Source organism: Pan paniscus, chromosome 10 (genome assembly GCF_029289425.2).
Source record: "Pan paniscus chromosome 10, NHGRI_mPanPan1-v2.0_pri, whole genome shotgun sequence".
Lineage (NCBI taxonomy): Eukaryota > Metazoa > Chordata > Mammalia > Primates > Hominidae > Pan > Pan paniscus.
In genome coordinates, this window is record NC_073259.2 from 129,735,219 (window position 1) to 129,762,363 (window position 27,145).

The 27,145-nt window shown below is 50.7% G+C and overlaps 1 protein-coding gene across 2 annotated transcripts; it reads right to left on the reverse strand.

Annotated features, from left to right (window-relative positions):
- Positions 1 to 2,496: 2,496 nt before the first annotated feature.
- MORN3 (MORN repeat containing 3) lies at positions 2,497 to 26,550 on the reverse strand. Of its 2 annotated transcripts, none has more exons than XM_003832357.6 (7): positions 26,260 to 26,550; positions 23,005 to 23,178; positions 12,756 to 12,913; positions 7,811 to 7,970; positions 6,613 to 6,797; positions 6,266 to 6,346; positions 2,497 to 5,200 (listed from the first exon to the last, which is right to left on the reverse strand). In XM_003832357.6, the coding sequence occupies exons 2-6, from the start codon at positions 23,147 to 23,149 to the stop codon at positions 6,272 to 6,274; spliced, it is 723 nt and encodes a 240-aa protein (XP_003832405.2). In that variant the 5' UTR covers positions 23,150 to 23,178; positions 26,260 to 26,550; the 3' UTR covers positions 2,497 to 5,200; positions 6,266 to 6,271. The 2 variants fall into 2 exon arrangements, with proteins under 2 accessions (XP_003832405.2, XP_034790573.1); XM_034934682.3 differs by having other exon boundaries at positions 26,270 to 26,549.
- Positions 26,551 to 27,145: the final 595 nt, after the last annotated feature.

Below are 27,145 nucleotides of genomic sequence, written 5' to 3' on the forward strand. Positions count from 1 at the left end.
ATTATCTCCATTTTGCAGAAGGTAAAATTCATGCCCGTGGAAGTTAAGTAAATTGCCAGGATTTGAACCTGGATAGTCTGGCTCAGAGCCTAGGCCCTCACAAAGATCTTACCTGGGCTGATTCTGGCTTTGCTTTAAATGGAGGGCCGGGTGTGGTGGCTCATACCTGTAATCCCAGCACTATGGGAGGCTGAGGCAGCTGTATCACCTGAAGTCAGCAGTGTTTGAGACCAGCTTGACCAACATGGTGAAACCCCATCTCTACTAAAAATACAAAAATTAGCCAGGCGTGGTGGTGCGCACTTGTAATCCCAGCTACTTGGGAGGCTGAGGCAGGAGAATAATTTGAACCTGGGAGGGGGAGGTTGCAGTGAGCTGAGATCACGGCATTGCACTCCAGCCTGGGTGACAAGAGCAAAACTCGGTCTCAAATAAATATATACATACATACATACATACACACACACACACATACATACATTAAAGAACTGTTGGAAGCCCTAGCTGCATGGGGCCACCTTCTTACAGAGCAACAATGAGCAGCAGCTGCACTGCAGCCACACTCTCCCCAGGGCCTATTTTTTCCACAGTCCCCAGCACTCCCTCTTGTCTCACACCAGGCCGCCTTCACTCATGTGACTTTCTTGGCCTCATTAGGCCTTTGAGTTTGAGATTTCTGTCTGTCCCAAACATCTAATATAGAAAGTGGTTATGCTCACGCCTGTAATCCCAGCACTTGAGGAGGATGAGGCAGGTAGATGACTTGAACCCAGGAGTTTGAGACCAGCCTGGGCAACATGGCGAAACCCTGTCTCTACACAAAATACAAAAATTAGTTGGGCATGGTGGCACGTGCCTGTAATCCCAGCTACTTGGGAAACTGAGGCTGGAAGATCGCTTGAGTCTGGGAAGTAGAGGGTGCAGTGAGCCTTGATTGTGCTACTGGACTCCAGCCTGAGCAACAGACCCTGTCTCAAAAAAGAAAAATTTAAACCAAGTTTTTAATTACTTTTATAAAAGAATGTAGTCTGGCTGAAGTGAAATGTGGGTGGAGCATCAGCAGGCCTGATATTTCTCTTTCTCCTATCATTGTTGTCCCAGGTGCTTCACAGAACCCCAAGACTCTGGAGAAACACAATTTGGAAAGAAAGTGTGGCCTTAAGTTCTTGTCCTGTGCAGACTGGGACACAGTGAACGGCAGCTTCGTAGTCTGGGTGGGGAAGGGGACCCTCCTTTTCCCTCCAGCAGCATTTGCAGTCCTGTGTCACATGCTCCAGGATCCACACTTCTTTTTTGTTTGTTTGTTTTGTTTTGTTTTTTGAGACGGAGTCTCATTCTGTCGCCCAGACTGGAGTACAGTGGTGAAATCTTGGCTCACTGCAACCTCCGCCTCCCGGGTTCAAACGATCCTCCTGCCTCAGCCTCCCAAGTAGCTGGGATTATAGGTGCACACTACCACGCCTGGCTAATTTTTGTATTTTTTGGTACAGATGGAGGTTTCACCATGTCGGCCAGGCTAGTCTGGAACTCCTGGCTTCATGTGATCCACCCGCTTCAGCCTCCCAAAGTGTTGGGACTACAGGCGTGAGCCACCATGCCTGGCCTAATCCACACTTTTGAAGGGTATCAAGTAGATGGGGGAGGGACCTCTATGAACCCCCACTGCTCCCCAGAGAAGTCCTGGGCTTTTTTTTTTTTTTTTTTTTTGAGACCAAGTCTCACTCTGTTGCCCAAGCTAGAGTGCAGTGGCGTGATTTCAGCTCACTGCAACCTCTGCCTCTCGGGTTCAAGGGATTCTCCTGCCTCAGCCTCCCGAGTAGCTGGGACTACAGGCATGAGCCACCACGCCCGGCTAATTTTTGTATTTTTAGCAGAGATGGGCTTTCACCACACTGGCCAGGCTGGTTTCCAACTCCTGACCTCAGGTGATCCACCTGCCTCAGCCTCCCAAAGTGCTGGGATTACAGGCGTGAGTTACCGCACCCGGCCGTCCTGGACATCTTTTACGTATTCCCCTAAGACAGCCACCTCCCTACTTCTGTAGGGATGCAAGATCCAGCTGGAATTATTTCTGGGCTAGGATCCTGTTGTCTTGGGTTCTCGTTCCTAAACTGGCCGGGACTCGACTCATCAGCCTGGCTTGTCAAATGCAGGTTTCGAAGCCCTTGGAGGATTCTGATTTAAGTAGGTCTGGGTGTGTCTTTGGAATCTATTTCTAACAAGCACCCCAGGTGCTCTCACACCCAGGCAACTTAGACAAACACTCCTAGTTAGGAGCACAGTCTCTTTAACTTCATTTTTATTTACATTTTGAATACATAATACATTCACAGGGTTCCAAACACAACACTGAAAAGTTGTTCTTCAGCTCCTGTTCCCAAGTCCCCAATTCTCCCCAGAGACAACCATCTTTGCCAGTTTATTGTGTTTAAATCTAGCGACATTTTGTACATAAACAAGCACACCCTCTTCCCACATTTTTTTTTTTTTTTGAGATGGAGTCTCGCTCTGTTGCCCAGGCTGGAGAGCAGTGGCACGATCTTGGCTCGGCGTGATCTTGGCTCACCACTACCTCCGCCTCCTGGGTTCAAGTGATTCTCCTGCCTCAGCCTCCTGAGTAGCTGGGATTATAGATGCACTCCACCACACCCAGCTAATTTTTGTATTTTTAGTAGAGACAGGGTTTCACCATGTTGGTCAGGCTGGTCTCGAACTCCTGACCTCTTGATCCGCCTGCCTCGGCCTCCCAAAGTGCTAGGATTACAGGCATGAGCCACCATGCCCGGCCCCCACTTTTTCTTTAAAAATGGTAACCTTTACACTCTTCTGCACATTAAGAACAGCTAGACCTAAGTTTAAGCACAGTACTAGCTTGATGACTTGTGATCCTCCCTGAACCTCAGTTTCCTCCTCTAAAATGGCAGTAATAGCAAGACACCTCACTGTTGTCGGGGAGTGCCAGGAGAGAATGCTTGCTGCGAAGCTGTCAGCACAGGGCCTGGAATAGAGTGAGTGCTCCATATCTGGAAGTTATGATTAATTCTGCATCCTAGGGTGGCCAGGCGGGGCTTCCCAGTGCCAGAGGTACAGACTGAGAACCACACCCTTGGTGAGGCCACCCTATTTATGACTTAGGGGGCAGAGAGAACCTCAGTAAGGTCAGTGGTGTTTATTGAGGCTTTACTATGTGCTATGTGCCTCTTGCTGAGGTCTTAGCTAGAATCGTGGTATTTCAGGGTTTCTCAACATTTTTTTTTTTTTTTTTTTTTGAGATGGTGTCTCGCTCTGTCGCCCAGGCTGGAGTGCAATGGCGCAATCTCGGCTCACTGCAACCTTTGCCACCCAGGTTCAAGCAATTCTCCTGCCTCAGCCTCCTAAGTAGTTGGGATTACAGGTGCTGAATTGTTTTTTTTGTTTTTTGTTTTTTTTTTTTTGTAGCATGGTGATATTGCACCATGCTTAACCGCATCCCTGGTCTCTACTCACTCAATGCCAGTAGCCTTCTTCCTGCCTGTTGTGACATCAAAAATGTCATACATTGCCAAATGTCCCCAAGAAAGAGTGGGGCTGAGGGAGGGCAAAATCCTACCCACAGTTTAAAACCACCGCCTTATCTCATCCTCACAGTAACTAACCACAGTAACCCCAGGTAGTAAGTACTGTTAATGCCCCATATTGCAAGTGAGGAGACCAACAGAACAGAGTTTGGGTGACATTCCTGAGAACACACAGCTCCGAGATTCACGCCCAGGCAGTGTGACTCCAGAGCTCACCTGCCCATTACGCAAGAACATCTGATCTTGGCTGGGAGCAGTGGCTCACACCTGTAATCCCAGCACTTTGGGAGGCCAAGGCGGGCAGATCACGAGGTCAGGAGATCGAGACCATCCTGGCCAACATGGTGAAACCCTGTCTCTACTAAAAATACAAAAAATTAGCCTTGGTGGCAGGTGCCTGTAATCCCAGCTACTTGGGAGGCTGAGGCAGGATAATCGCTTGAACCAGGGAGGCAAGGTTGCAGTGAGCCGAGATTGTGCCACTGCACTCCAGCCTGGGTGACAGAGCAAGACTCTGTCTCAAAAAAAAAAAAAAAAAAAAAAAAAGGCCGGGCTCGGTGGCTCACACCTGTAATCCCAGCACTTTAGGAGACTGAGCGGGGCAGATCACGAGGTCAGGAGTCCAAGACCAGCCTGACTAACATGGTGATACCCCATCTCTACTAAAAATACAAAAATTAGCTGGGCTTAGTGGCATGCGCCTGTAATCCCAGCTACTCAGGAGGCTGAGGTAGGAGAATCGCTTGAACGTGGGAGGCAGAGGTTGCAGTGAGCTGAGATCGCGCCACTGCATTCCAGCCTGGGCAATAGAGGGAGACTACGTCTTAAAAAAAAAAAAAATCACCTGGGGAATTTTCTGAAAGCTCAGGCCTCACCCCAGATGAATTAGATGTGAACCTGTGAATCTCTGGGCATGGGACCTGGGCTTCCACAGCTTTGCAAAGTTTCCATGGGATTTCAAGGTTGAGAGCCCTGTGTTAGGCTGAGAAGTGGTCAGGAAATTTTATGATCTCCAATCTTGGCAGCCAGTGTGGCAGGATACAGGCCTTCTCTCTGGGTCATCTGGGTTATCTCACAGGGGACCTGCCATTTCTTTCTCTTTTTCTTTTCCTTTCTTTTATATTTTTAAATTTTTTTTTTGTAGAGTCAGGGTCTTGCTATGTTGCCTAAGCTGGTCTCGAACTCCTGGCCTCAGGCAGTCCTCTTACCTTGGCCTCCCAAGTTCTGGGATTACAGGAATGAGCCACTGCACCCGGCCTAAGACCTGCCCTTACTCCCCCAAGCTAAGCCCAGGCAGCCCAGCCAAGGCAGGTCTTCCCTCTTCTAAACCTGAAAGCCCTGCTGAGCCCCCTCAAGTGCCCCATCCTTATCCTATAGGCCCAGGCTTATACCACTTGGTTATTCTTTATTCTCATGCATTCCAGGATGAGATCAGAGAATGAAGAGGGTCCCAAGGACAGCCTGGGAGAGAAGCACCCGCCTTCCTATTGGCAAGAAATGACCCAGTGCTGGGGGGAGTGAGGGGCCTTATGAGGGTGCCGGGGTCATGCCTGGAGCCGCTGCTGACTCCTCCAGCCAGAGCCGCACTGGTCTGAGCGATCGGGTGACACAGGCTTGAATTTCTCCTGAAGCATTTGTGTTCTCTGCAGGGGAGAGAGGGATGGTGGAGCTGGCATTTGAAAAATGCTGTACCAATGTCCTCTCCTCAAACCCTCACATCGTGCCCAGGAGGACTTGGACTGGACAAGACCCCACTGGACAGATGTGTAAATGGAGGCTGAAGGCCAACTGCCTTACTCAAGGGTGTTCAGAAGCCAGGAGACCACCTCCTTTCAACCCTGTGCCCAGCTCAGTTGTGTGGCCCAGGGTGCAAATAGAAGGTTTCAGGCAGGATTGGAATGCACTGGTCTTCAGTGAAATGGTTTGTTTGTTTGTTTGTTTTTTGAGACATAGTCTCACCCAGACTGGAGTGCAGTGGCACAGTCTCAGCTCACTGCAACCTCTGCCTCCCGGGTTCAAGCAATTCTCTGCCTCAGCCTCCTGAGTAGCTGGAATTACAGGTGCCCGCCCCCACGCCCAGCTAATTTTTGTGTTTTTAGTACAGATGGGGTTTCACCATCTTGGCCAAGCTAGTCTTGAACTCCTGACCTTGTGATCCACCCACCTCGGCCTCCCAAAGTGCTGGGATTACTGGATTACAGGATTACCGTGCCTGGCGAGTTTTGTTTTTTTGAGACAGAGTCCCATTCTGTCGCCCAGGCTGGAGTGCAGTGGTGCAATCTCAGCTCACTGCAACCTTCACCTCCCGGGTTCAAGTGGTTCCCCTGCCTCAGCCTCTCGAGTAGCTGGGACTACAGGTGCCTGCCACCACGCCTAGCTAACTTTTATATTTTTAGTAGAGACGGGGTTTCACCATGTTGGCCAGGCTGGTCTCGAATTCCTGACCTCAACTTATCCGCCTGCCTTGGCCTCCCAAAGTGCTGGGATTAAAGGCAAGAGCCACCACGGCCGGTCAAAAGGGGTTTTGAAGAGGAAGCGTCAAAAAGGACACCTGGGACTGTAGGAGGCAAGAAGCCTGCCCTCGCTGGTCTTGCTCCCCCACTCCCTGACCCCAAGCCCTTTGGAGACCCCAGGAGATCTGTGCATTGTTCCGGGCCCTGGAGCAGCCTCAGCCACATCAGAACTTGGCAGGTGTGCCCACCCCTCACCTGGCATCAATCTCCTTCCTCTGTCTTCCTGAACATGGCCAAGGCCTCCGCCAGCACACCATCAGGGTCTAGGATTTTGACCTGGAGGGAAATACCAAGAAGTTGGTTTGGAGAGCATGGAGGACCCAGGCTGCCAGCCTTGACTGGCGCTGCCTGCCGTGTGGGGTGCTGCCAGCCTCATCAGGAGCCACCTCCCTTGCTAGGGATGCCCTGACTGAAAACAAAACCTTGTCTGTTCCCTGTCTGGGCTTGGCTGGGCCTGGCAGATCTGGCCTGGGCATGGCTGGGGATGCTGGCTTCTGTCTCTGTCTGGGTGTGGCCACAGGGCCCTGGTGAGGGCTGCCCACCTCAGGAATGGGGAACTGAGTGGGCTCAGGGGCCTCGTCACGGCCAAAGTCGATCATCGTCCCGCATTTGGCCATATTGTCCACCCAGAAGCCTTCAAACAGCTGGCCGTGGTCCAGATGGAAGAAACGCCCCGCCCCGTTCTTCATGCCTCTCTCCCAGCAGCCCTCGTAGCGGTTCCCGTTCTCTGGGGGAAAGGACAGGGAGGTGTGGTGCAGGGTACACCAAACTAAGCTAGACCCCCAGGGGTCGCTCTTCCAGAGCTCAGTGCAAATCCCAACACATTGGGAGGCCAAGATGGGAGGCTCATAAGCCCAGGAGATCAAGACCAGCCTGAGCAACATAGTGAGACCACATCTCTGCAAAAAAAAAATTTTTTTTAATTAGCTGGGCATAGTGGTGTGCACCTATAGTCCCAGCTACTCTGGAGGCTGAGGTGGGAGGATGGCTTGAGCTCAAGAAGTTGAGGCTGCAGTGAGCTGAGATTGCCCCACAGCACACCAGCCTGAGTGACAACCTCCGCCTCCCGAGTTCAAGTGATTCTCCTGCCTCAGCCTCCTGAGTAGCTGGGATTACAGGTGCACACCACCACATGCAGCTACTTTTTGTATTTTTAGTAGAGACGGGGTTTCTCCACGTTGGCCAGGCTGATCTCAAACTCCTGACCTCATGATCCGCCCGCCTCTGCCTCCCAAAGTGCTGGGATTACAGGCATGAGCCACCGCGCCTGGCTTTTTTTAAAAAATTGAGATATAAGTTCATATAACATAAGTTGGCCATTTTGAAGTGTATAGTTCAGTGGCATTTAGTACATTCACAATGCTGTGCAACCATTACCTCTATCTAGTTTCAAAACGTTTTAATCACCCCAAAAGGAAACCCTGTGCCCATTAAGCAGCCATTCCCCACACCCACCAATGTCACCACCCCCATAGTCCTAGGCAACCATTAGTCTATTTTCTGTCTCTGTGGAGGTGCGTGCCCTAAAAATTTCATATAAATAGCATCATATATATGTGACCTTTTGTGACTGAGGGGAGGGATAGGGTGCTCTTCCTCTCTTGTCCCACATTGACACAAGGGCCAGTGTGGGACAAGAGTGTGGGGTGTGACCTGTCTCTGTGGGACCAAATGGGCGTGGCCAGCTCGCTGCCGGGGGCGTGGTCGGGTGGGCGGGGCCGGCGGGGGCGGGGCACTCACTCAGGCGCAGCATGCCCTCCCCGTTGGGCTTGTCGTTCTCCCACTGTCCCTCGTAGATGTCGCCGTTGCTGTAATACATGCGGCCCCACCCGCTGCGCTGGCTGCCACACCAGTCACCCTCATAATACTCCTTGGGTCCGAAAAACTGGATCCCATAACCCTGAAAGTACGAAGATGCTACTACTCAGGGCGCCCCCCAACAGCACCAGGAAAGCCCACCGTCTTCCCAGGCACCCCTAGAGCCACACACCCCAGCTTCTTCCTTCTTCCTCAGCCCTACGTCCAAGCGGAGGGTCGTGTCTTAGCGGAGGATCCTGTCTTTTTTGTTCGTTTGTTTGTTTTTAGACAGAGATCCACTCTGTCACCCAGGCTGGAGTGCAGTGATGTGATCTCGGCTCATTGTAACCTCCGTCCCCTGGGTTCAAGTGGCAGGATTCTCCTGCCTCAGCCTCCCGAGAAGCTGGGATTACAAACACGCACCACCACGCCCTGCTAATTTTTGTATTTTTAGGAGAGACAGGGTTTCACCATGTTGGCCAGGCTGGTCTTGAACTCCTGACTTCAAGTGATCCGCCCGCCTCAGCCTCCCAAAGTGCTGGGATTACAGGTGTGAGCCACAGTGCCCACCGATAATGTCTTGAAGGATCTCCCCATGCTCTGTTTCTCTCTGTCCCTCTGCTGCCGCCTCCATGCAGCCAGTCATTAAACTCCCTCCTTACTGACCCACCCTCTCCTCTCTCATCCCCACCACACCATGCGCCATGCAGCCCCTACAGCGCCGGAGGACTCTTTAAATCGCCCATCTAGGCTGGGCGCTGTGGCTCACCGGCTCACTTTAGGAGGCTGAGGTGGGTGGATCACTTGAGGTCAGGAGTTTGAGACCAGCCTGGCCAACATGGTGAAACCCCATCTCTACCAAAAATACAAAAAATTAGCTGGGCGTGATGGCGGCGCCTGTGATCCCAGTTACTCGGGAGGCTGAGGCAGGAGAATCACTTGAACCTGGGAGATGGAGGTTGCAGTGAGCTGAGAATGCACGGTAGCCTAGGTGACAGGGTGAGACGCTATCTCAAGAAGAAAAAAAAAATCGCCCATCTGATCATGCTCGCCCCCCTCCCACTCTTATTTTGACCCAGAAAAATGAACATAAACACCATACTTAGCCTGGCGTGGTGGCTTACGCCTGTAATCCCAGCACTTTGGGAGGCCGAGGCAGATGGATCACCTGAGGTCAGGAGTTTTAGACCAGCCTGACCAACGTGGCAAAACCCTGTCTCTATTAAAAATATAAAAAATTAGCTGAGTGTGGTGGTGGGCACCTGTAATACTAGCTACTTGGGAGGCTGAGGCATAAGAATTGCTTGAACCCAGGAGTCGGAGGTTGCAGTGAGCCCAGATCATGCCATTGCACTCCCGCCTGGGCAACAGAGCAAGACTGTCTCACAAAACAAACAAACAAACAAACAAACAAAAAACACCACACTTAGGCTGGGCGCTGTGGCTCAGGCTTGTAATCCCAGCACTTTGGGAGGCCAAGGCAGGCGGATCACAAGGTCAGGAGATCGAGACCATCCTGGCTAACATGGTGAAAACCCATCTCTACTAAAAATACAAAAAAATTAGCTGGGTGTGGTGGCGGGTGCCCGTAGTCCCAGCTACTCGGGAGGCTGAGGCAGGAGAAGGCCGTGAACCAGGAGGCGGAGCTTGCAGTGAGCCAAGATCGCGCCACTCTACTCCAGCCTGGGCAACAGAGAAAGACTCCGTCTCAAAAAACAAAAACAAAAACAAAAAACACCACACTTAGTGTCCAACCACAGGGAAACAAGGTCTGTTTGCAGATCACACCCGAGGAGGTTGGGTTGAGAAGCCAAGTCTACTCCTCAAAATCCTGATTTCCCACATATCCTTGAGGGCCCCCGCAACTCTTCTCCTCACTCCTGTCCCAGGGCAGACACACTCTGCTGTTTTACATCTCGTTCCCTTTGCTATTTTTTTTGCCTCCCATCTTTCTCCCTTTTTTTTCTTCCTGGCTAACTCCTAGCATCTTTTAGTGCCACCTCCTACAGGAAGCCTGCCCTGAATTCCCTCTTTTTGAGACAAGTCTTGCTCCGTTGTCCAGGCTGGAGTGTAGTGGCACCACCATAGCTCACTATAGCCTCAGCCTCCTGAGATCAAGCAATCCTCCTGCCTCAGCCTTTTGAAAAGTTGGGACTACAGATGTGCACCACAACATCCAGCTAATTATTATTACTATATAGTTTTATTTATTTATTTATTTTGAGATGGAGTCTCACTCTGTTGCCCAGGCTGAAGTGCAGTGGCGTGATCTCGGTTCACTGCCACCTCTGCCTCCTGGCTTCAAGCGATTCTAATGTCTCCGTCTCCCTAGCTGGGACTACAGGTACACACCACCATGCCCGGCTAATTTTTTGTGTGTTTTTTATTTAGTAGAGACGGGGGTTTCACCATGTTGGCCAGGCTAGTCTCGAACTCCCGACCTCAAGTGATACACCCCTGTCTGTCTCCCAAATTGCTGGGATTACAGGCGTGAGCCATTGTGCTTAGCCTTCTGTCCTGAATTCTCTAGGCTGGGCTTGATGACCTTCCTCTGGGCACCCTGTGAAAACATCCCTCCTAATACCATATTCTACGTAAATTGGTTATTCAGGGCTTTCTCTTCCTACTTGCCAATAAACAATTTGGGAGCAGAGAACATGAAACCCTGGGCTCTACCACTTGCTAGCTGTGTGACTCCAGGCAAGACTGAAACTGCCTTTGCAAAATTATGACTGAGACAGTGAAAGAGATTTAATTTAACTGACTCCATCTTGCTTCTAACCTCTAAGCTGTCCATGTCCATTCCTGGGCTTAAGCTGAACTAACTTTGGGAGAAACTTATAGTTTATAGTTTAAACAAAGACAGTAACAGCCCTTTCCCGAAGACCTCCTTCTTGCCTGGGGACTAGATTGCCTTTGTAGGATTAACATTAGCTACAAGATTATAAATTATGGTTTAGGAGTCATGCAGCTGGAAGCTACAAGATTCTGATCCTCCCTAAACTGCTCCTAAAATCAGTGCTTAAGATATTTTGCAGACCTTGCACTTGATGGATCAGCTGGCACTACCCAAATCAATAAACTGATTTATGTGATCTTGTGGTCCCCCCACCTAGGAACTGACTCAGGGCAAGAAGACAGCTTTGACTCCCTGTGATTTCATCTCTGACCAATCAGCACGCCTGGCTCACTCTTTCCCCCACCCACCAAGTTATCCTTAAAAACTCTGCAGCCAGAATGTTCCGGGAGACTGATTTGAGTAATAATACAACTCAGGGCCAGGCGCGGTGGCTCATGCCCGTAATCTGAGCACTTTGGGAGGCCCAGGCTGGCGGATCACCTGAGGTCGGGAGTTCGAGACCAGCCTGGCCAATATGGAGAAACTCTGTCTCTACTAAAAATACAAAATTAGCAGTGTGTGGTACCACATGCCTGTAATCCCAGCTACTCAGGAGACTGAGGCAGGAGAATCGCTTGAACCCAGGAGGCGGAGGTTGCAGTGAGCCGAGATCACACCATTGCACTCCAGCGTGGCGACAAGAGTGAAACTCCATCTCAAAAAATAAATAAATAAATTAATAATAATAATAATAATAAAACTCAGGTCTCCCACACAGCCAGTTCTGTGTTAATTACTCTTTCTCTATTGCAATTCCCCTGTCTTGATGAATCGGCTCTGTCTGGGGAGCAAGAAGACAGCTTTGACTCCCTATGATTTTATCTCTGACCAATCAGCACTCCTGGTTCACTGTCTTTCCCCCACCCACCAAGTTATCCTTAAAAACTCTGCTGCTGGAATGTTCGGGGAGACTGATTTGAGTAATAATACAACTCAAGGCCAGGCACCGGCAAGGTGAACCCCTTGGGCAATTACAAGACACCTCATCTCTTCGAGCTTGTTTGCTTATCAATAAAATGGGCATGAAGATGATGATGATGATGAGCTGTTGCTGTGAGAGTTAACTGAATATTAAATGTGTTTCAGGCCGGGCGCGGTGGCTCACGCCTGTAATCCCAGCACTTTGGGAGGCCGAGGCGGGCGGATCACGAGGTCAGGAGATCGAGACCATCCTGGCTAACACGGTGAAACCCCGTCTTTACTGAAAATACAAAAAATTAGCCGGGCGTGGTGGCGGGCGCCTGTAGTCCCAGCAACCTGGGAGGCTGAGGCAGGAGAATGGCGTGAACCCGGGAGGCGGAGCTCGGAGTGAGCCAAGATGGCGCCACTGCACTCCAGCCTGGGCGGCAGGGTGAGACTCCCTCTCAAAAAAAAAAAAAAAAAAAAAAAGTTTTAAATATGTGTTTCAGGCTCACACTAGCAGCTGCTCAGTTGCAATACTGTTTATTATTAGAGTCTCTGGGACTGATGGTGAGGATTCCTCCACACTTGTGGGAGTAGGTGGAGGGAACCTGTGCCCAGCTTGGGTGTTTCCGGGCTGAGCACGCGCCTCTGGCTGGCTTCGGCCCCCCAGGACCCTCCTCTCCTGTCCCCTGCCCTCTTGATCCCACTTTTCCTACCTCCCTTTTATTCAGGCCCAGCAGAAAGGGGATTCTCAGAAAGTGATACCTGGGGAAAAGAAAGCCAGGAAACGAGGGGGAAAAGGGTGGAGGCGACTTCGTCCCCACAAGCCTGGCTGGCTCCTCGCAACCGCAGGGTTTCGTGGGCTCCTCCCTGGCCTTCTGTTGCTTCCTGTTTCCTGGGTTTTGTTCTGAGAAACTTTGCAATTCCCCCACCCCTTCCTTCTCCCACGAGCACAGCCTTGTCCTCCTCCCTGTAGACCTCCCCTCTCTTTTCTCCCAGGCCTCTCTCGGCTTCCCCTAAACACACACGCGCACACACACACACACACACACACACACACACACCCCGGCTGGCAGCCCTGCTCACCGATTTCTTATCACCTTTCCACCAGCCTGAGTAGACTCTCCTGCACTTTCCTGTCTGTTGGTCAGGAAGGCTGAGGGTGCCGTAGCCGTCTCGCTTCCCAAACTTCCAGTCCCCTTCATAGATGGCTCCGTTCTTCTTCCAGACCTGTGTTCCTTTCCCTGGTGACACACAGATGGGCAATGCTGCAGACATGGCCGCCGGGGGGTGGGGGTGGTGTGCCTGCCTGAGACTCAGGGGCCCCCAACTAGAGGAATCTTGAGAGCTGGGACAGGCTCTGCGCATCATCCTAGACACCCAGTACCCAGGAGAAGGCCAGGAAAGTTCCATTTCTTTCTTTCTTTTTTTTTTTTTTGAGACAGTGTCTCACTCTGTCGCCCAGGCTGGAGTGCAGTGGCGCGATCTCAGCTCACTGCAACCTCTGCCTCCCGGGTTCAAGAGATACTCCTGCCTCAGCCTCCAGAGTAGCTAGGACTACAGGTGTGTGCCAACACACTTAGCTAATTTTGTGTTTTAGTAAAGATGGGGTTCCATGTTGGCCAGGCAGGTCTGAAACTCCTAACCTCAAGTGATATGCCCACCTCGGTCTCCCAAAGTGCTGGGATTACAGGCGTGAGCCACTGCGTCCGGCCAGAGGTAATTCTCTTATTTGTTGATTAGTGTCGCATGCCTGTCTTTTCCAGGAGAATGTGCGCTGCAGGAGGGCACAAACTTTGGTCTGTTTTGTTCCCTGCACTGAAAAACTGTGCCTGGAGGCTGGGTGCAGTGGCTCGAGCCTGTTATCCCAGCACTTTGGGAGGCTGAGGCAGGTGGATCACCTGAGGTCAGGAGTTCAAGACCAGCCTGACCAACATGGCGAAACCCTGTGTCTACTAAAAATACAAAAATTAGCCAGGCATGGTGGCAGGCGCCTGTAATCCCAGCTACTCAGGAAGCTGAGGCATGAGAATCTCTTGAACCTGGGAGGCGCGGGTTGCAGTGAGCCGAGATGACGTCGTTGCAGTGAGCCGAGATGATGTCATTGCACTCCAGCCTGGGAGACAAGAGCGAAACTCCATCTCAAAATAAAACAAACAAACAAACAAACTGTTCCTGGCATGTTGTAGATGACTAATACCTGTTAATTTACTGTTTTCTCTTTTTTTTCTTTTTTCTTTTTTTTTTTTTGAGACAGAGTCTTGCTGTGTTGCCCAGGCTGAAGTGCAGTGTTGCGATCTCGGCTCACTGCAACCTCCGCCTCCTGGTTCAAGAGATTCTCCTGCCTTAGCCTCCCCAGTAGCTAGAATTACAGGTGCCCGCCACCATGCCCAGCTAATTTTTGTATTTTTAGTAGAGACGGGGTTTTACCATATTGGCCAGGCTGGTCTCTAACTCCTGACATCGTGATCCGCCTGCCTTGGCCACCCATAATGCTGGGATTACAGGCATGAGCCACCGCACCCGGCCTTTTCTTTTTCTTTCTTTTCTTTTTTTTTTTTAAGACGGAGTTTTGCTATCGTTGCCTGGGCTGGAGTGCAATGGCACGATCTCGGCTCACTGCAACTACCACCTCTCAGGTACAAGCAATTCTTCCACCTTATCCCCCCAAGTAGCTGGGATTACAGGAATGCGCCACCACGCCTGGCTAATTTTGTATTTTCAGTAGAGACGGGGGTCTCTCCATGTTGGTCAGGCTGGTCTCGAACTCCCGACCTTAGGTGATCTGTCCGCCTCGGCTTCTCAAAGTGCTAGGATTACAGGCGTGAGCCACCGCGCCTGGCCTTTTTCTTTTTTTTTTTCAGACAGGATCTGGCTGTGTTGCCTATGCTGAGGTACACAGCTCGTTGCAGCCTCAACCACCCAGGCTCAAATGATCCTTCTGCCTCAGCCTCCTGAGTAGCTGAGACCACAGGTGCATGCCACTACACCTGGCTAATTTTTAAAAAAAATTTTATAGAGGCAGAGTCTCTCTATGTTGCCCAGGCTGGTCTCAAACTACTGGGCTCAAGCAGTCCTCCTGCCTAGGCTTCCCAAAGTATTGGGATTACAGGCATGAGGCACCACACCAGGCATTTCTTTCTTTTTAGAGATGGGGTCTTGCTATGTTACCCAGGCTGGTCTTGAACTCTTGAGCTAAAGAGATTCTCCCTTCTCAGCCTCTCGAAGAGCTGGGAATACCAGCACACACCACTACACCGAGCTTAATACATATTTAACAAAACGATGAATAAAATATTTGTGGAGTACCAATATTGGCCAATTCATGTCTGGGTCCTTGGTAACCCATGAACAAATTCAACGTTATCCCTCTGAGCTTTGTGACCTTGACCAAGTAAGTTAATTCTTTGGGTCTCTCTGAGCCTCAGATACCTCAGCTGTAAAATGGGTGTAAGAATATCTTATGGGGGGGCTGGGCGCGGTGGCTTACGCGTGTAATCCCAGCATTTTGGGAGGCCGAGGCTGGTGGATCGCCTGAGGTCAGGAGTTCGAGACCAGCCTGGCCAACATAGTGAAACCCTGTTTCTACTAAAAATACAAAAAATTAGCTGGGCGTGATGGTGGGTGCCTGTAATCCAAGCTACTTGGGAGGCTGAGGTGGGAGAATTGCTTGAACCAGGGAGGCGGAGGTTGCAGTGAGCTGAGCCGAGATCACGCCATTGCACTCCAGCCTGGGCAACAACAGCGAAATTCTCTCTCTCTCAAAAAAAAAAAAAAAAAAAAAAAAGAATATCTTATGGGGGCTGGGAGCAGTGGCTCACGCCTGTAACCCAGCACTTTGGGAGGCCGAGGCGGGCTGATCACTTGAGGTCAGGAGTTCGAGACCAGCCTGGCCAACATAGTGAAACCTGGTCTCTACTAAAAATACAAAAATTAGCTGGGTGTGGTGGTGCTTGCCTGTAATCCCAGCTACTCTGGAGGCTGAGGTAGGAGAATCACTTGAATCTGGGAGGCGGAGGTTGCAGTGAGCTGAGATGGCGCCACTGCACTCCAGCTTGGGCGACAGAGTGAGACTGTGAAAGAAAGAGAGAAAGAGAGAGAGGGAGAGAGGGAGGGAGGAAGGGAGGAAGGGAGGAAGGAAGGAAGGGAAGAAAGAAAGAAAAGAAAACGTGCCATTTGTGACAACATGGATGAATCTGGAGGACATAATGCCAAGTGAAATAAGCCAAGCAGAGAAAGACAAATACTGCATGATTTTACTTATAGGTGGAATCTAAAAAGTCAAACTCATAGAAACAGTAAAATAGCAATTAGCAGGGGCTGGTGGGGTGGGGAAAATGTGGAGATGTTCTGTCAAAGGGTGCATACTTTTTGTTATAAGATGTACAAGATTTGGAGACCTAAGGCTGGGCACGGTGGCTCACTCCTATAATCCCAGCAATTTGGGAGGCTGAAGCAGGTGAATCACTTGAGGCTAGAAATTCAAGACTAGCCTGGGCAACATGGTTAACCCCTGTCTCTACTAAATATACACAAATTAGCCTGGTGTGGTGGCGCATGCCTATAATCCCAGCTACTCAGTAGGTTGAGGTAGGAGAATTGCTTGAACTTCAGAGGCAGAGGTTGCAGTGAGTGAGATTGCGCCACTGCACTCCAGCCTGGATGACAGAGCGAGACTCTGTCTCAAAACAAACAGGTCGGGTGTGGTGGCTCGTGTCTGTAATCCCAGCACTTTGGGAGGCCGACGCAGGCGGATGATGAGGTCAGGAGATCGAGACCATCCTGGCCAACATGGTGAAACTCCATCTCTACTAAAAATACAAAAATTAGCTGGGCATGGTGGTGCGCACCTGTAGTCCCAGCTACTTGGGAGGTTGGAGGCAAGAGAATCGTTTGAACCCGGGTGGCGGAGGTTGCAGTGATCCAAGATCGCACCACTGCCCTCCAGCCTGGCAACGGAGCGGGACTCTGTCTCAAAAAGGCAAAACAAAACAAAACAAAACAAAACAAAAACAAACAAAGATCTGGAGACCTGGTGTACAGCATCGTTCTATATTAATACTGTATTGGTGTATTGGATACTGTACTTGAAATTTGCTAAGAGAATAGATCTTAATTGTTCTCACCACACACAAAATGGTAATAATGTGAGGAGATGGATATGCTAATTACTTTGATTGTACTAATCATTTCGAAATGTAGACTTTTCTTTTTTTTTGAGACAGTTTCATTCTTGTTGCTCAGGCTGGAGTGCAACGGTGCAATCTCGGCTCACTGCAACCTCCGCCTCCTGGGTTCAAGCGATTCTCCTGTCTCAGACTCCTGAGTAGCTGGGATTACAGGCATGCGCCACCACGTCTGGCTAATTTTGTATTTTTAGAAGGGACGGTGTTTCTCCATGTTGGCCAGGCTGGTCTCCAACTCACGACCTCAGGAGATCCACCCACCTCAGCCTCCCAAAGTGCTGGGATTACAGGCGTAAGCCACTGCGCCCGGCCTTCGAAATGTAGACTTTTAAGAAAACATCTTACTACACATCTTAAGTATATACAATTTTTCTTTGTCAATCATACCGCAATAAAGCCGAGGGAGAAAAGATTCAATTTGTGAGTAATTACGGGACCATTCTAATTTTCTGAAAAGAAAAACAGTATCTCATGGGGTTGTTTCTTATCACCAGATTCCAGGATATGTGTACAGCACTTAGAGCCTACAAGTAGGAAATACGATGTCAATGTTAGCTTTTGTTGTTGTTTTTTTATTTTTTATTTTTATTTTTTTCTCTCTCAAATCATGGGAGCCTTTGTTATTATTTTTGCCCTTGGGGAGCCCATGGTCTGGTAGGGCCCATACACATTGTAGGGGCTGTTGGGTTATTTGCGCTTATCCTGCCCCTCACTTCCTCCTGGTTTTATTTCCTTTGGGGACACCACTCTCCCACTCTAAACCCCCAAGGTTTGGGTGGCTGACTCCGCCCCCTGGCAGGCCTACCCAATCAGTGTATTCTACCCACCAGGCTGCTGTGATTGGGTCAGTGCAGGCCACCTGACCCAAGTTGGTCCAATGAGACTCCGTGTAAGTCCATTTGGGCCACCACACCCACCCGGGCCTGCAAGGGGAGGAAGCTGACTTAAGAAGGAACCCAACGCAGAGGAAAGCAAAATGGAGACATGGAGGGAGACGCCAAGTTCCAGTGACATTAAGCCCCTGAATCCCACCATGGCTGAACTTGCATTACTGAAGCCCTCCTGAGTTGAATTTCTGCCTCTTGCAAATGAAACAGGCCTGATGAATACCCACATAGTTCAATTTCAATATACGAAGGTAGGCACTGAGATTTCAATATCAGAAGAAGGGCACTTGGTCAAATCTGGGGACTCAGAGACTTCCTGGAGGGGGTGACGTTGGGGCCAGGAAGGGCAGTCCAGGCACAGGGAACTGCATGAGTAAAGGCAAAGAGGTTTGAAAATGATGGTTGCAGCCGGGCGAGGTGGCTCACGCCTGTAATCGCAGCACTTTGGGAGGCCAAGGCGGGCGGATCACTTGAGGTCGGGAGTTCGAGACCAGCCTGGCCAACATGGCGAAATCCCGTCTCTACTGAAGATACAAAAATTAACCGGGCATGGTGGCAAGTGCCTGTAATCACAGCTACTTGGGAGGCAGGAGAATCGCTTGAACCCAGGAGCAACAGAGTGATTGGCTAGCCAATACACTGATTGGCTAGGCCTGCCAGGGGGCGGAGTCAGCCCACCCGAACCTTGGGGATTTAGAGTGGGAGAGGGGTGTCCCTAAAGGAAATAAAACCGGGAGGAAGTGAGGGGCAGGACAGGCGAAAACAACCTGTTTTTTTTTTTTTTTTTTTGTAGCCCCTACCAAAAAAAAAAAAAAAAGACACTGATGGATGCTCATGACTATGCCTTCCGTGGGTGGCTTCAGTCTCTCCTACTGCAGGCAAATGCAGGAGACACATGGGAATCAATAGGCTGGGAATTAGAGGGGAGAGGTGCTTTTTCTCTGCTAGTCCATTTTGAAAAATCTCATCTCAATTTTTTGATTTGCCCAGTTGGATTACGTGCTCATTTCTGTGACCAAGGTAGCAGGGGCCTGTTATTAGAAGAAGGTGAAGAGTGAGAGCAGGAGGCATCCAATAGTCGAGTTAGGGGTTGATGCACACAGTATATGGCCTATGCTGGGGAAAATCCCTAGCCTAACAGTATTGTAGTACCTAGTATAGGAGTCCTGAGACCTGGTTTTAAGATCTCGCGTTTTCTTTTTCTTTCCTTTTTTTTTTTTTTTTTTTGAGACGGAGTCTCGCTCTGTCGCCCAGGCTGGAGTGCAGTGGCGCAATCTCGGCTCACTGCAAGCTCCGCCTCCCAGGTTCACGCCATTCTCCTGCCTCAGCCTCCTCAGTAGCTGGGACTACAGGCGCCCGCCACCACGCCCGGCTAATATTTTGGATTAGAAAACGCGAGGTCTTGGGCGGGCGCGGTGGCTCACGCCTGTAATCCCGGCACTTTGGGAGGCTGAGGCGGGCGCATCACGAGGTCAGGAGTTCGAGGCCAGCTAACCAACATGGTGAAACCTCGTCTCTACTGAAAATACAAAAATTAGCTGGGCTTGGTGGTGTGCACCTGTAATCCCAGCTACTCAGGAGGCTGAGGCAGGATAATCGCTTGAACCTGGGAGGCAGAGGTTGCAGTGAGCCGAGATCACACCATTGCACTCCAGCCTGGGCGACAGAATGAGACTCTGTCTCAAAAAAAAAAAAAAAAAAAAAAAAGACCTGGCATTTTCTGTTACTGTTTGGGTGACTGAATCAATTGAGGGTTCGGGGTCCAGATGACCCAACAGAAACCGTACTGCACTGTCTTCTGCAGTGCAGTGATGCCGGTTGTCGGAACACTGAAGACCCTAGGACAGTTTGAAATGCTAGTTATTTCAAATAGAGAAAATTTAATACAGGGGATGGAAGAGCTGAGAGTCTGCACAGGACACAGTGAGGCAAACCAAAACTTATCAAGTAGGAAAATAAGGGGAAAAGGCTGGGAATGATGGCTCACACTTGTAATCCCAGAACTTTGGGAGGCCAAGGTGGGCAGATCATTTGAGGTCAGGAATTCGAAACCAGCCTGGCCAACATGGTGAATCCGTGTCTCACTTATTTATTTATTTGTCTTTTTTTTTTCTTCCTTTTTGTGGAGAACGGGGTCTCGCTATATTGCCCAAGCAGGCCTCGAACTCCTGGGCTCAAGCTATCTCCCGCCTCTGCCTCCCTGAGAGCTGGGATTACAGGCGTGAGCTACCGCACCTGGCAAGTGAATCCCCGTCTCTACCAGAAAATACAAAAATTGGCTGGGCGTGGTGGTGTGTGCCTTTAGTCCCAGCTACTTGGGAGGCTGAGGTCCAAGAATCACTTGAACCTGGGAAGTGGAGGTTTCAGTGAGCCGAGATCACAGCACTGCACTCCATCCTGGGCAACAGAGCACAACTCTGTCTCAAACAAGACAAAACTATATCAGGAAGTGAAGAGGATTCCTCCATCCTGTCACTAAGATGCTGGCAGCCATGTGTATCATGCAGAGGTATACTTGCAGGAGGAGAGAAAAAAGGCCAGCCAGGGAGAAGCAGATAGATGGAGAAGTTGTCCTAAGCCTTCCCTGAGGATGGCTCCATTCCTGCCTTTCTAATAATTTGCTTTTATGGGGTGCTTCGTTCTCCTGCTGGATGTCTCTCACCTGGATGTCTGCAAGGGCCTCTGAGGGGTCTTCCTGCCCCCACCTCATTCACAACGAAATAGCCAGCATGGGTGTTATGGGACATGAATCAGATCATGTCATTCCTCTGCTCTAAACCCTCCCTGTGTCACAGAGTCAAATCCAAAGTTCTTACCATGGCTGACAGGGTCCTATATGATCTGACTACCCTTCTTTAACCCACAACCTCTTTTTTTTTTTTTTTTTTTTTTTTTTTTGAGATAGAGATTTGTTCTTGGAAACTCCCTGGCTGGAGTGCAATGGTGCAATCTCAGCTCACTGTAACCTCCTCCTCCCAGGTTCAAGCAATTCTCTTGTCTCAGCCTCCCAAGTAGCTGGGATTACAGGTGCCTGCCATCATGTCTGGTCTAATTTTTGTATTTTTAGTAGAGACGGAGTTTCACCGTGTTGGCTAGGCTGGTCTCGAACTCCTGACCTCAGGCGATATGCCTGTCTCAGCCTCCCAAAGTGCTGGGATTTCAGGCATAAGCGACCGCACCAGGACTGTTTATCTTGAGGCAGAGTCTTGCTCTGGCACCCAGGCTGGAGTGCAGTGGCATGATATTGGCTCACTGTAACCTCCACCTCCTGGGTTCAAGCAATTCTCCTGCCTCAGCCTCCCTAGTGGCTGGGATTACAGGCGTTCACCACTTGACCCAGCTAATTTTTTGTATTTTTAGTAGAGATGGGGTTTTGCCATGTTGGCCAGCCTGGTGTTGAACTCCTGACCTCAAGTGATCTGCCTGCCTCGGCCTCTCAGAGTGCTGGGATTACAGGCGTGAGCCACCGTCCCCGGCCTGCAACCTCTCTGACCTCCTACTCTTCCTCACTCTGTTTCACCCATACCGTCCTCCTGGCTGTTCCTTGAACACCCCAGGTATATTCTCTGCTCCAGCTGGTCCTGCCACCTTCTATGCTAGTTCCTGCAAACATCCACTCAGTTACTCCCTCTCCTCCAAGTCTTTTTTTTCTCTTTTTTTTTTTGGAGACAGAGTCTTGCTCTGTCGCCCAGGCTGGAGTGCAGTGGCGAGATCTCGGTTCACTGCAAGCTCCGCCTCCCGGGTTCACGCCATTCTCCTGCCTTAGCCTCCAGAGTAACTGGGACTACAGGCGTCCGCTACCACAGCCAGCTAATTTTTTGTATTTTTAGTAGAGACAGGGTTTCACTGTGTTAGCCAGGATGGTCTCAATCTCCTGACCTCATGATCCGCCCGCCTCGGCTTCCTAAAGTGCTGGGAGTACAGGCGTGATCCACCACGCCCGGCCCCACCTGGCCCATTTTTGTATTTTTTTAGTAGAGATGGGATTTCGCCATATTGGCCAAGGTGGTCTTGAACTCCTGACCTCAGGTGATCTGCCTGCCTCGGCCTCCCAAAGTGCTGGGATTACAGATGTGAGCCACCACACCCAGCCTGGAACTGGGATCCTAACCCAGGTTTATTTGACTGCAAAGCACTTAACCTAGCAAGGCAGGAGAGCAGGGTGGTTAAGAGCACAAAATCGGGCTGGGCGCAGTGGCTCAACGCCTGTAATCCCAGCACTTTGGGAGGCCGAGGTGGGCGGATCACTCGAGGTCGGGAGTTCAAGACCAGCCTGACCAACACGGAGAAACCCCGTCTTACTAAAAATACAAAAGTAGCCAGGCGTGGTGGCACATGCCTGTAATCCCAGCTACTCTGGAGGCTGAGGCAGGAGAATCGCCTGAACTCGGGAGGTAGAGGTTGCAGTGAGCCAAGATCGTGCCATTGCACTCCAGCCTGGGCAACAAGAGTGAAACTCTGTCTAAAAAAATAAAAAGAGCACAGAATCTAGCCAGGCACAGTGACCCCCACTTGTAATCCCAGCAATTCAGGAGGCCTGGACAGGAGGATTGCTTGAGCCCAGGATCTCGAGGCTGCAGTGAGCTATGAAGGCACCACTGCACTCCAGCCTGTTTTTTTGAGACAGAGCAAGACCTTGTCCCCTCAAAAAAAAAGAGTACAGAGTCTGGAATTGCAAGACTGGAGTGAGCAGCAGTGCCACATTTTAAAATAAAAGCTCTTTTTTCTTTATTTTTTTCCCCAGTCAGGATTTAGTTTGTATCAACAGGACCCCTTTGCCCCCTGCTGGTCAGACTTGGAGCCCCGGCTCCTCCTTGGGGGATGGAGTAGGGGGTCCTCCCTTGTGCCTGGCGCTCAGCCCTCTGCAGAGCATCACAGCTGAATGCGAAGCCCAGAACCCCGCTGCAAGCTGGTTTCAGGGGGGTGGCTTTTCTTGTTGCCAGCCAGCCCAGTGCTTAATCCAGGTCTCAGAAGGCAGGAACTGAGCCCCCTAGGTCCCAGAGCCCCCGGGGCAGGCCAGTTTCTCAAGACCCTCTGTCCACTGCTGGTCCTGAGACCCTCACTCAGTTGAAGTCAGGGCTGAGTTTGTTCAGAAGCCCCAGCATGTGAAGGCCCCCAGCTGGCCTGGGCCAGCGCTCACCCTGGGGGAGCCTTGGGGACACATCTCATGTCCCCAGTGAGCTCTGCACGCTGCCTTCCTGGCCCTGTTGCCCACTGTGGCTCTGACCCCACTCCGGCCGCCCATCCCAGAGTCCCACTCACCGTGTTTCACGTTGTCCTTCCATTCGCCCACATAGTAGTCGCCATTCACAGCGTACACCTGGCACCGCAGGCCATTCTTCTGGGCCTTCCGGTCCCACCCCTTCCACAGGGACTCCGACTTTTTTGGGCACTTAGAGACTGCCATGGTGGCTGCTTCTGCAAGGCTGGAGGGTGCTGGAAAGGGGTTAGGGACATCTGGGGCTCAGCGCGCCCCGTGTAATGCCGGGATCCTGAACTCAGGTGGGGAGAGTCATGTGTGTTCTGAGTCCCCGGGGCAGGTGAACAGCCCTTGGTGGGGATCCTTTAGTGCTGGACTGACCTTTGGCTGGCCCCTCCCTTGCCTCTCCTGGGGCCCCCTCCCAGGGGGTCTGATGGCACAATCACTTGGGAATCTAGGGAAACCAGTAGAGCAGGAGGGTTTGTGATGGCATCAGGGAGAAGCTGTCCCCAGGGAGGGGGTGGCGGTCATATATACATATATATATATTTTTTTATGTCTTCTAAATATTTTTATTTATTTATGTATTTATTTATTTATTTAGAGATGGAATCTTGCTTTGTTGCCCAGGCTGGAGTGCAGTGGCACCATCTCGGCTCACTACAACCTCTGCCTCCTGGGTTCAAGTGATTCTTGTGCCTCAGCCTCCTAAGTAGCTGGTATTACAGGCGCCCACCACCACGCCTGGCTAATTTTTGTATTTTTAGTAGAGACGGGGTTTCACCATGCTGGCCAGGTTGGTCTCAATTTCCTGATCTCAAATGATCCACCCACCTGAGCATCTCCAAGTGCTGGGATTACAGGCATGAGCCACTGAGCCAAATATGAATCCAAAATATGAACCCAAAATATGGGTTACATATTTTGACAATCACACCTAGGAGTAGGGAAAAATAATTCCAGGCAAACAAAATAGGCAGAGCAAAAGCTGGGAGTGAGTGGGAAAACAATCTCAGGTCCTAAATTCTATGCCGTTGGGATTTTTTCTCCTCCCATTTCCAAATATCACATGTACTATTAATCTTTATATGTAAATTAACTCACTTGGCAGAGGTTGCAGTAAGCCGAGATCATGCCACTGCATGCCAGCTTGGATGACAGAGTGAGAACTTTTCTCAAGAAGAAAATAAAAATAAGTTAACTCCCTTTAAAAAAATCAATACATATATTGAAAAAAGGAGGGCCAGGCGCAGTGGCTCATGCCTGTAATCCCAGCACTTTGGGAGGCCGAGGCGGGTGGATCACCTGAGGTCAGGAGTTCGAGACCAGCCTGGTCAACATGGTGAATCCTTGTCTCTACTAAAAATACAAAAATTAGCCAGGCCTGGTGGTACGCGCCTGTAATCCCAGCTACTCAGGAGGCTGAGGCATGAGAACAGCTTGAATCCAGGAGGTGGAGGTTGCAGTGAGCCGAGATTGCACCATTGCACTCCAGGTTGGGAGACAGAGCGAGACTCAGTCTTAAAAAAATAATAATAAAATAGGCCGGGCGCAGTGGCTCATGCCTGTAATCCCCAGCACTTTGGGAGGCCGAGGCGGATGGATTACCCGAGGTCAGGAGTTCAACACCAGCCTGGCCAACGTGGCGAAACCCTGTCTGTACTAAAAATACAAAAATTAGCTGGGTGTGGTGGCGGGCGCCTGTAATCGGCTACTCGGGAGGCTGAGGCAGGAGAATCGCTTGAACCAGGGAGAAGGCTGCAGTGAGCCGAGATTGTACCACTGCACTCCAGCCTGGGCGAGACAGAGTGAGACTCTGTCTCAAAAAAAAAAAAAAAAAAGACTGGGCGCGGTGGCTTACGCCTGTAATCTCAGCACTTTGGGAGGCTGAGGCGGGTGGATCACGAGGTCAGGAGATTGAGACCATCCTGACTAACATGGTGAAACCCCGTCTCTACTAAAAATACAAAAGATTAGCCGGGCGTGGTGGCGGGCGCCTGTAGTCCCAGCTACTCGAGAGGCTGAGGCAGGAGAATGGCATGACCCGGGAGGCGGAGCTTGCAATGAGCCGAGATCGCGCCACTGCACTCCAGCCTGGGCAACAGAGCAAGACTCCATCTCAAAAAAAAAAAAAAAAAAAAAAAATTAGAAGAATGGAGACTTTACATATCATTATTATAAATAGAAAACCAGTAGCAGGTACCCTAAGGCAACAATAAATGTAAAAGTAAAAACACTGAAAGAACCAATTTAAGTCTTAGCTAGATGCTATGGCTTAGAGTTGACTGAGCTCCAAGGTCTCTGTTAAAAATAGGAATTAGCAAGGCCGGGCGCGGTGGCACACGCCTGTAATCCCAGCACTTTGGGAGGCCGAGGTGGGCAGATCACGAGGTCGGGAGTTCGAGACCAGCCTGGCCAACATAGTGAAACCGCGTCTCTACTCAAACTACAAAAATTAGCCGGGCGTGGTTGGCGACGCCTGTAATCCCAGCTACTCGGGAGGCTGAGGCAGGAGAATCGCTTGAAACCGGAAGGCGGATGTTGCAGTGAGAGCTGAGATCCGCCACTGCACTCAGCCTGGGCAAAAAGAGTGAAACTCCGTCTCAAAAAAAAAAAAAAAAAAAAAGATTAGCAAATGTTAAAAGAGGTGTTAATGCCATGTAATCACCAGACTGACTCCTCTTGGCTTACTCAGAATAGCAAGAGAACCCAGACTCTAATAACTTTCTTATGATGTCATTGGGTGTTACTTCACACCTCATCAGTGTAACCTAAAATCACCCTCCATCCCACAGTTTAGGGAACATAGGTTCTACTCCGGAGGAGGCTGTAGTCTTAACACCTGAGCTGTTGACAGGACATTAAAGTCGGCCCAGGTTGTTTTGGTGCTGAGTAACAAAGACCAGCCTGGCGGCATGGGGGCTGCCGCCTGCAATCCCAGCACGTTGGGAAGCTGATGCGGGATGATCACATGAGTCCACGAGTTGGAGACCAGCCTGGGCAACCATAGTGAGACCTTATCTCTAAAAAAAAAAAAAAAAAAAAAAAAATTAGCTGGGCATGGTGGCGCAGGCCTGTAGTCCCAGCTGTGCGGGAGGCTGAGGTGGGAAGATGCCTTGATCCTAGGAGGTCGGGACTGCAGTGAGCTATCATCCGGCGCCACTGCATTCCAGCCTGGGCGACAGAGGGAGACCCTGTCTCAAGGGAAAAAAACAAAACAAAACAAAAAACCCACAGTGGAAGAGGGAGGAGCCGGGAACCAGACGGCTTGGGGTCAGTCAGGAGTCCTGGGCCTGCCCCACCTGCGCCCGGCTCACCTGCGCTCACCTGAGGGCTCGCAGCATCCAGCCTCAATTTCCGTCAGCTGCGCGCGCCGCGGGCCCGGCCGGGGTCGCTATGGCAACGCGCCGCCCCAGCCTACCAACCAAGCAGTGCCCGCCCCTTCCTGCCGAGACCCGGTAGCGGCAAAATTTGATCGGCAAACTTACGTCACACTGTTGTTTTGTTTGTTTTGTTTCGTTTTGTTTGTTTTGTTTTGTTTTGTTTTTTGAGATGGAGTCTCACTCTGTCGCCCAGGCTGGAGTGCAGTGGCGCGGTCTCGGCTCACTGCAACCTCCACCTCCCGGGTTCAAGCCATTCTCCCTGCTTCAGCCTCCCAAGTAACTGTGGTTATAGGGGCCCGCCACCACGCCCAGCTAATTTTTTGTATTTTTAGTAGACATGGGGTTTGGCTAGGCTGGTCTTGAACTCCTAACCTCAAGTGATCCGCCCACCTCGCCTCCCAAAGTGCTGGGATTAGAGGCGTGAGCCACTGTGCCCGGCCGTCACACTGGTCCTTAGCCTTGTAGGGGTCTGGACTGCTCTCAGCGTCTAATGGGAGCCCTAGAGACCCCCCGGCCCCTGAAGGGTGCCTACTCATTACCCTCCACAAGTCGGCTTCAGTCACTCTCGGCTCACACCCTCCAGGGGCTCCCCTGGTCACTCAGGGTAAAAGCCACAGCCCTTCCAGTGGCCTTCAAGGCCCTGGTGATCTGCTCGCCCCTCCCCTTTCCACTCACACCTTGCCCCCCCACTCCTGGCAACCCGTCTCTGCTCCAGCCACACACTTGCTTCATTGCTGTTCCTGGAAAATACTGGGCATGTTCTGGCCTCGGGGCCTTTGCCTCTTTTGTGCCTGCTGCCAGGACATCTGTTCCTCCGGAA